This window comes from Emydura macquarii, unplaced genomic scaffold, assembly GCF_026122565.2.
Source record: "Emydura macquarii macquarii isolate MOO-44397 ecotype Brisbane River unplaced genomic scaffold, CSIRO-AGI_Emac_v2 contig_374, whole genome shotgun sequence".
Taxonomy (NCBI): domain Eukaryota; kingdom Metazoa; phylum Chordata; order Testudines; family Chelidae; genus Emydura; species Emydura macquarii.
This window is the reverse complement of record NW_027130511.1, coordinates 10,249,482-10,259,336: the sequence shown is the minus strand read 5'-3', so window position 1 is coordinate 10,259,336 and position 9,855 is coordinate 10,249,482. Positions and strand designations below refer to the sequence as shown.

The window sequence follows — 9,855 nt, the reverse complement described above, 5'->3', positions numbered from 1 at the left end:
GTGTTTTTACCTTACCTCTTGGATGTGGATCTCACCACTGCTACCCCAGTTTTATTACCTCCAAACTGCATGTGAGGAATAACAGCAAGAGTCCTGTAGCACCTTAAAGATTAACAAATTTCTGCAGGAATAAGCTTCCCACTGAGGAATACCAAAAGAAACTACAACATCTACTTAAGAAACTCCCTAAAGAAACACAGGAACAAATCTACACAGACATGACCCCTGAGTCCCGACCAGGGTTATTCTATCTACTATCCAAGATCCACAAACCCGGGAATCCTGGATGCCCCATCATCTCAGGCATTGGCACTCTCACAGCAGGATTGTCAGGCTATGTGGACTCTCTCCTCAGGCCCTATGCCACCAGCACTCCTAGCTATCTTCATGATACCACTGACTTCTTGAGAAAACTACAATCCATCGATGATCTCCCAGAAAAACACCATCCTAGCCATTATGGATGTAGATGCTCTCCACACCAACATTCCACACAAAGATGGACTACAAGCCATCAGGAACATTTTCCCTGATGATGATATGGCACACCTGGTAGCTGAACTTTGTAACTTTGCCTGACTCACAACTACTTCAGATTTGGAGACAATCTATACCTTCAAGTCAGTGGCACAGCTATGGGCACCTGCATGGCACCACAGTATGCCAACATTTTTATGGCTGACCTAGAACATTGCTTCCTTGAAACTCATCCCCAAGCTCCTCTTCTTTACCTACTCTACATTTATGACATTTTCATCATCTGGACCCACGGGAAAGAGTCCCTTGAAGAATTCCACCGGGATTTCAATAATTTCCACCCCACCATCAACCTCAGCCTGGACCAGTCCACACAAGAAATCCACTTTCTGGACACTACACTACAAATAAGGGATGGTCACATTAATACCACCCTATACCAAAAACCAACTGACCGCAATACATACCTTCATGCCTCCAGCTTCCACCCCGGACACATTACATGATCCATTGTCTACAGCCAAGCCCTAAGATACAACCGGATTTGCTCCAATCCCTCAGACAGAGACAAACACCTACAGGATTTCCATAAAACATTCTTAAAACTACAGTACCCACCTGGGGAGGTGAAGAAACAAATTGACAGAGCCAGATGGGTACCCAGAAGTCACCTACTATAGGACAGACCCAACAAAGAAAACAACAGAACACCACTGGCCAACACCTACAGTCCCCAGCTAAAATCTCTACAACACATCATTAAGGATCTACAACCTGTCCTAGAAGATGATTCATCACTCGCTCAAGCCGTGAGAGGCAGGCCTTATCTTACTTACAGACAGCCCCCAACTTAAAGCAAATACTCATCAGCAATTGTACACCACACAACAAGAACATTAACCCAGGAACCTATCCCTGCAACAAACCCCATTACCAACTCTGCCCGAACATCAACTCTAGTGACACCATCACAGATCCTAACCACATCAGCCACACCATCAGGAGCTCATTCACCTGCACATCTACTAATGTAATATATGCCATCATGTGCCAGCAATGCCCCTCTGCCACGTACATTGGCCAAACCGGACTGTCACTATGCAAAAGAATAAATGGACACAAATCAGACATTAAAAATGGTAACCTCCATAAGCCAGTAGGAGAGCACTTCAATCTGCACAACACTCTGTAGCTGACTTGAAAGTTGCCGTTCTTCAACAAAAAAAACTTCAAAAACAGACTTCAGGGAGAAACTGCAGAGCTGGAACTCATATGCAAACTTGACACAATCAGACTGGGTCTGAATAGGGACTTGGAATGGTTATCTCATTACAAGAAGTAATTGTCACTGTTCACACATTCTCACCTTCTAATCAACAGTTGTGAATAGGCCTCATCTACCCTAACTGAACTGACTTTGTTAGCACTTACCTTCCCCATTGTTATGTTCCTTACCCTTGGATATACATATATATATCTCCTATCTGTGATTTCCACTTCATGCATTTGATGAAGTGGGTTGCAGCCCACGAAAGCTTATGCCCGCAGAAATTTGTTAGTTTTTAAGGTGCTACAGAACTCTCGTTGTTTTTGCTATATACAGACTAACACAGCTACCCCTCTGGAACTTTTCACCATATGAGGAATGGGATTCCTCTGTAGACCACACAGAGATTTAAGCTATGGCAAAGTAATGCGTCTTGAGTGGTGTTTTTGTGTATGGAGTATTTAAGACTTGTGCTCCTCGATGGACTAAAAGAGTTACCAATTTGTTTCCACATGCAAAAAAAAGCACTGTTGTCTCTCTGTGCACCATGTTAGTAATTGTGATCAGCTGGGACATTCTCCCTAACTGTCCTCAGGTTGGAGCTCTAGGGAGCAGGAGGGAGGGAAGTTAGTGGAGAGCTCTCAGCTCTGGAATTAGCTTCATTCACAACGAAGTCTGAGTTTGTTAACCATCAAAACATATTGCAAGACTTACCTATTCACTGAAGCTTTCCCCGAGAAAGCGATAAGGGTAGTGAGTTTCCTTTGTGGGTTGAAGAGTTCTGTTTTTGAGGTGACCATTGTCATTTTTTATCTTTTGTGTTTTAATGGTGTTGTGAAAGCAGCCAGAGACTAATAATAGCCAGACATATCATATCATATATATCATCAGATAAATACATAATGCTATAATAAACCACACCAATAAATATGCACTAAATAATATAAGTGCACACTTAAAACTATTATACATTCTCTGAGGCACAATGAGTTGTTTGTAACACCACAGGTGCTAGTCCAGAGACTAGCTATTGTTTTGTTGTTGATTTCAATGGGAGCAGGATTGGGCCCTTAGATAGCTAAATAAGAATAAATATCCAAGAAGGATTTTTGAAGATTTTAGCAATACCTGTTACTGGTTCCGTGCCAACATTTAAACTCTGATTCTGATACCTTTACTCATCCGTTCTGTTACTAAAGAAAAGGGGGAAATCAGGAATAACCAAAGGTCCCACACTCCCACCCAGAGCCCATGGGCCTTAACTTCCTCCCAGCCCAAATTGATAACCAGTCCAATATTATTTAAAGGACCCCTCCAGGTTTGCCCTCTCCAGCTTCTTTCATCTGGGGACCCACCAAGGAAACCAGTGAAACAGACTTAAATAAATAATAAAGTGATTTATTAACAAAACAACACAAGACCAGAGACCAGGGGCCTAAAGCCAAGGAACCCAAGGTATAAATGCAGTAACAGGGGTGAATGAGAGAAATCTTTTATTGTTAATTTGTCCACTTATGCCCTCTAGGCATACACAAGCGAGGATGGATGCACAAGGATGGAGCAGGTGGACTCAGGAACAGGATTCAGGACCAGGTCAACAGGAACAGGTAAGCAAAAACAGACAGGAACAGGAATCCAATCACGAATAGGAACAGGTGCAGTGGACAGGTAAGCTCTCTAGATGTCTTTTTTCTTGACCCAAGTCTACGGAAAATATGGGCTGCCACCTGGACGGACAGCAACCCCCATGTGGTGCTATGAGTCTTTTATATTAATTGTCCCAGCCAATCCAATGATCCCATTTTCCCACCTTTGCACTCATTCCACTGGTTATGTACGTTACCATAATATTGTGCACACGACACTACAACTTATGCACACATCCCTAAAGGATTGTGCATACGGCCCTTGAAGTTCAGATGTCCCATGCCCAGGCCTACCTCTCTAACTATGAGGACCAAAATAAAAGGATGTCAATTGGAATTTGAGGTCAATCAGGGTTTATATCATAGAGGGTTCCCAAAACTGCTAAAATTGGGTAACAATTTCAGTGGAAATACAGGTGTGTGAGAAAAAAGAATTGACCTGGGGCCAGGTATTTTTAAAGTATTTAGTCACCCTGGAATTTTAATTTTACCTCTCAGCAGAGACTATGTTTGATTCAGAATAAGACTGAGTATCAGCTTTCCTTTTAGAAAACACTGAAACGCAGAGAGAGAGTCAAAGCAAATCTAAATATCTCCATTTAATTACAACTATCTAGCTACGTATGCCCGATGGGTTAAAAGATGGGTTAACCATTAGTTAAGTTAGCAATTAACACAATATAGCATTTTCCTTGCAGTAATGGAAATTTCTCATTATGAAAATCTTCTAGTGAGAAAACTACTGTTTTCAGGCCTCCTACTTTATTCTATTATCAAGGTGGTGGCTTCCTGATTGTGTGTGGGGCTTTTTAAATATATTATTCCTCTTTATTACATTTAAAATGCCTATTTTTTGTAATTTATTCCTGCTTTTACTTAGATGTAGCAATTAAAGGCTCTGTTTTTATTACACTACATTTTGCCTTTAAAGTTTTCACTGTGCCACCATCAGCATCATTCAGTTCCACAAATCATGCAACCTGTACCCATTGCCTTTAATAATCTACTAATTGTGTTTTCTCTACTAGTCTGAGCCCTTCATGGTTTTTAATGTTGCGCAGCACCTGGATGTTTTGTTATACACAACCAGTGATTATTTAAGACAATACATTAATTAAATGACTCCACTGGAGCCTATGTCTCTGACACAAGGGGGGAGAGATTAAATAAAGCAGCCCTTCCACTTTGCCAAAGGAATTTGGTCCTAAAATAACCAAATTAGGCTTTCTAATGAAAAGGAATAATATAAAGGTCAGCAAAAGTATAAGAGCTACCTTAATTAGAAGAACATTGAATTTCGAAATCAGTGAGGGGAAGGCATAGGTAAGAAAGGAATGGGTTCTGGGCTAGATTATTTCAATGTGGCCCTCTGAAGGTTTTTTCACTTCAAATAATGAAATAGTTCCATACTCACATCTGATCTTTCTAGCGAATCTTGTATCTAAGAGTTAAAATGTAAAAGCGCCATGTGCAGTTTCAAATATACCTTTGACAAAGACTGTTGCTCGAAGCCTCTGCCCCCTCCCCCAGCAATCAGTTATTATAAAGGGGTTTTATAATACAAATTTGATAATCTCCCATACACATTGGCACTGTTCTAATTGGAGTTATAAGCCCATAAAATTCAAGCCCTTTGTTTTCATGAAGGCCACAAGGTTTTAAAAGATACCATTGTACCGCCTAAAACCCATAAAATTGTCACTAGGGACTGATTAAACAGTCCTGAATCGAAACAGTGCGGATTTTGTCTAGGTCCTTTTCAAGACTAACAATGCCCTTTTCAACTCCCAAGACAAAAGGAGGTTTAAGGAGCGATTCTCTGGGAGATTCTTCTAAGATAACCCCATCCATATGGAAGACAAGGTGGCCAGCAGCTGAGACAAAAAAAGGGGGGGGGCGGGGGGAAGGGAGGGAAGAGAGGGGAAAAAACAGGTGACAAGACAGGGCCATCCTATTTGCTCCCTCCAGGATACAAGAGCCCTTCCACACTGCATTCTGCACCTCACTACGACACACTTCCTAAACTCACCAACCGCACCCATTTCCTCCCTCCGGGCTGGGCCCAGAGCGGCATCTCTAGGCTTCCAGATAGTTAGTTTACTTGATGCATCTTTTCAGGGTCTTCCATATGATCAAACCGCTGATCTGGTGATGCTGTAGAAAGGGAGGCGCTAGCTACCCAATTCAGAAGGATAGTGGTGGGAGAGAATGTGTCGGGGTCGGCTTGGAAATCAGAAAATAAATCCCCTAGGCTCAGAGGCTAATTTCTTCATCCAAATCCTGCTATTGCTAGAAAACGCATCTGGCACTGAGTCAAAGTCAATTTTATAGGCCCCCTTGACTTAGACTGGAGTTGAATTAGACCCCTATTGGGTACATCACCTGGCGTTTCTTAGGTTAGAAATAGAAGAAACACAGGGCCAAAATTAACCCCATATGGAGCCAGATCAGCACCTTTCTAGGAACTTATTGCTTTGCTGCAAATTAACAGCGATCAGGCATATACCTACGCTCACAGAGCGATCAGTTGGATGTTTGGGAGGGCTACCGACTCAGAGTGAAATCAGTAGCTGGTGGTTCGTTTCTGCAAAATATTTGAAGGCGCATCTAGCATTTTTAAATCAATCAAATGATTTTCGTTGTGTTTGTTAGTCATGTATTTAGCCTAAAGACTGCTGGATCCTGCTCTTGTCTTCTAATGTTTGTGGAAAGAAATATGAACAAGTGAGTGAAATAATACCGGTAAATCCCACAGTTTCCTATTGCTTGAATAGTAGTAACGGAGTGTAAATGATGAGTTATCCTCTATATAGCTTTTAATACGGGTTTGAAATAGTTGTAAGCGAAATTCACATAGGAGAAAACTGACCAATTATTTTAAAAGATAGATGGGAGGAAGGATGGGGGAAGGAGTTGTTTCCTCATACCCATCCTTGTCTACTTGGAAAAATTAAATTGCACTTTAATTTCCCCCTAGCGGGTCAATGCCGATTCTTTTAAAATTAAGATTTACCTGTTACAGCTATCCATCAGCAGTGTAACGGGGAGAGTTTTCTAGGGGGGAAAGGGTTAGTGCAGGCACAGTTACCCATTTAACTTTTCTCACGGCTCTCTGGTAGTATTTACCCTGCAGCTACTTTCATTAAACTTCTGTAGATTATATGTATCTTGCTCCGTCAAATGTGTCTCTATTTTTCTATGCAACATGTATTTTTCCCATCCTTGGTTATAGACAAAGCTCCTGTTGAAGCGAAAGGGAGTTTTGTCTGAATCAGGACAGCAGGATTGGGGTCTATTTCAGGAATCTTTTCCAAGATTCTTGGTAGGGCAACAGTTTAATTTAAATGAATAAATGCCATGACAGAATGCCATGTCTATGTTACAGTAAGATGTCCTTAAAAGACGTTTTCAAGTCTTTGTCAAGACTTTTTGAAAAAGGCTTTTTCAAGTCAAGTGTTTAGCGAAGTAAAATGAACCCCACCTAATGCGCACTTAGTTTTGGTAATTATTCCTATTGCAAATATTGCAGATATAGGGTGAGCTGTAAGTATCATTCTGAAGATTTGCTTGAAATCCTGAGACGCTATAGCCTGGATCCTGTTTTTTAAAAAATGATGTAAAGTAGTGAAAAATATGTCTGTGTAAATGAGTGAATTGCAGTGCATTTCATATTCTGTAGCTGGAAACAGAGAGATTAGATAGATTAAAACCTAACCGGAAAATAGCAAACGTTTAATACATTAAAGCAATAGGAGACCCCATGAGATTTCAGAAGTCATAGCCTCCAAGCGAATGTAAAATAGACTACTTTTAAAGGGATATTTTTTGTCGCGTTTACTAACTTCATCGGGTTTCAAGTTAGGTGTTAGTAGCAAACTTTGTGTTTTCCTGGAGCATGAGGATAAAACATAATGACAAACTGTAATTTGTTTAGCACATTTAAGGAAATCTTACTCTTAGTCACATAAAAATTAAGCTAAGGGTGAGATTGAATTTTCAAAAAGACATTTGTCCTGGTGGGTTTTAGTTGCCAACAAATCGGTTTATTAGTCACTGGAAGAATAATCTATTTTAAAATAAACTATTTTAGGTACAAACCACTATTTGTATTTCTTTATTTGACAAATAACCTTTCGAAATGAAACAGGCCGTAGTGTCGGCTTTCAAAAATAGAGTTGTTTTCCCATCCCACCCTCTAGACCTGGTGCCCCGAAAGGAAAACAAAACACAGCCCTGGCTAGCAATGCTCGCAACGGGCTTTAATAAAACAAAACACCCCTAACGTCGCGGCCCAAATACCAGTCTACCCTGCCGTGGATTCGCCTCTCTTTGTGGATCCACCTGCAGTTTCATCAGAGTCTTGATTTAGGAGCCCGGGGCAGCGAATTTCGCTTGACTCTTGGCCCCTTGATTCCCCCTCCCAGTTCAGCTGGGGAAGATGAGGCGGCATCACCAGTTCCAGGAGACTATGGCTGGGTGTGCTAAGTGCTGGTACGCAGGGAAGATGCTCAGGGCCGCAGCGGAGCTGGGCTGGAAGGTTTGGTATCCTTGGATTGTGAAAGCAGTTTGTGTGCTGCAGCCGAACTTGTCCTGGGCGGCTGCCGCTCCCGAACTGGGGGGGCAGCTTTGGCACGGTTTGCCATCCCTGACCAGCACAGGCACCACCACTCGCCTGAGCAGAGGAGGCTGACTGAGTTCGGCGCTGCAGGACCCCTCCGTTTTAGCCCTTTTCATTTTGTACCGGTGGTTCTGGAACCAGATCTTTACTTGGGTGGGAGTCAGGCTGAGCAAATGGGCCAACTGCTCCCGTTCCGGGGCCGAGAGATACCTCTGCTGCTGGAACCGCCTCTCCAGCTCCAGGGTCTGCGCTTTGGAGAAGAGCACTCGCCTCTTCTTCTTCTTCTCGGCTTCCGAGCCGCGGGGCAGGTGCGATCTTTGGGTGGAATCCGGCAAACTGGTTTCTGGCCCGCTCTCATCCGAAGCTGGGGACAGGGATAACACGGGTTAGAGGGAGCGTGCCTAGCCGCAGCCACCAGGACCTATCGCGCCACAGATAAGATGGGGAAAGGATGCTGGTGTGAGCAAGGTGTTCATGGGCCATTCTGATCCGAATCGTTTCGGACAGTGAGAGCCACCACTACTTCAAAGCCCGGAAGAATTCGAATAGAAAACAAGGGATTCTATCTAAAAGCCGGATTTGGGAACAAATTCAACTTAAAGGCAAGATTTCCATGTGTCAGCTAGTATGTGCTAGACCGAACCTCCGTATGTGTGCAATACATAAACCCTGCATTATACGGAATGTGAGATGTACAGCGTATGTCCGTCAGTCTGCCGGAAAATTAGACGGGATCTATAACATCTATCCTCTTTCTGTAATCATTTTTTTGTTCCTGTATCTTTTTTTCTCCCGCAGCTCCGTTACTTTAATATGACGAAATGTTTCGGAGCGCTGCGTTCATCTGATGGCGCATGAACCCGTTACACAATCTCTAAACGTGACAGAGCCTAATAAATGTTTGAGTGTGCGCGTTTTTCTCCACACACTTGCGTGTTCTCAGGCTACATTCGGGGTTATATTTCATGCAGGTGCATAGATCGGATCTTCAGCGCGCGTGGATTGGAGTCGGAGCCCCTCTGTGCGCTGGTCGATTGAATTGCAGCAATAAACGAGAAGGACAATTCTGCTGAACTTTGAAGCTCTTAGTATCTATGTTTCAGCATTTACATACCTAGCTAGGTGTCCCTGGAAGCAGATCTATCTTTAGATCTAGTGATCTCGATCTACCTCTAGCGAGAGAGATTAGCTCTGTCCCCCTAGGCGTGTTGTCAGTGTTTTCTTGCTGGTTTATTGCCGCAATTCAATCCGTGTGCCCCACGAAATCCAGGCTGGCTCCTGCAGGGTGCTGGCTTCGCCCCGGCGGCAAGGGCATTTTTAAGCTTTATTTCATACTCACACAGATAATGGCTCCATTCTCCGTAGGGCGAGCTGGCGTACTTTTCCGACCGGTGCCGCTCAGAGTCCTGCTTCGTGCCGTTCGCATCCTGCTCCGGTAAATCCAAAATGCTCCTCACCGTAAAACTGATCCTGCCTGCTGTGGCCATGGTCGGGTCGGGCACCTATGCACCGAATTGTGGGAAAGCTGCCGAATGACGGGGCCAGGCGACTCGGGACCCTGCGGGCTCAAGAGGATGCGCGTCCCATTCCACCCGAAGCCCAAATATTAGTGTCGTTTACCGAGCTGCCCTGTTTATATAAACAGTGCTCCCCGCCGCAAACACTGCCCGCTTTCAAATCGTCCCTGTCGGTGGGATGCTAAGTACCTGAATTAGTCAAGTGCTAAAGCTCTAATGGGAGTAGGTGTAACCCCACAAGAGAATAACCCATTACCTCCCAAAGACAGCAGGAAACAGGCGTCATCATTACAGATTCGGTCTGATTAGCCAAAAGTGGGGACAGATAAT

At 43.4% G+C, this 9,855-nt stretch overlaps 1 protein-coding gene across 1 annotated transcript; it reads right to left on the bottom strand.

The window, feature by feature from the left end:
• Positions 1 to 7,672: 7,672 nt before the first annotated feature.
• Positions 7,673 to 9,533, bottom strand: NKX2-8 (NK2 homeobox 8). The gene is made up of 2 exons (XM_067532037.1): positions 9,348 to 9,533; positions 7,673 to 8,372 (listed from the first exon to the last, which is right to left on the bottom strand). Exons 1-2 carry the CDS (start codon positions 9,493 to 9,495, stop codon positions 7,840 to 7,842), a joined length of 681 nt encoding a protein of 226 aa, XP_067388138.1. The 5' UTR covers positions 9,496 to 9,533; the 3' UTR covers positions 7,673 to 7,839.
• Positions 9,534 to 9,855: the final 322 nt, after the last annotated feature.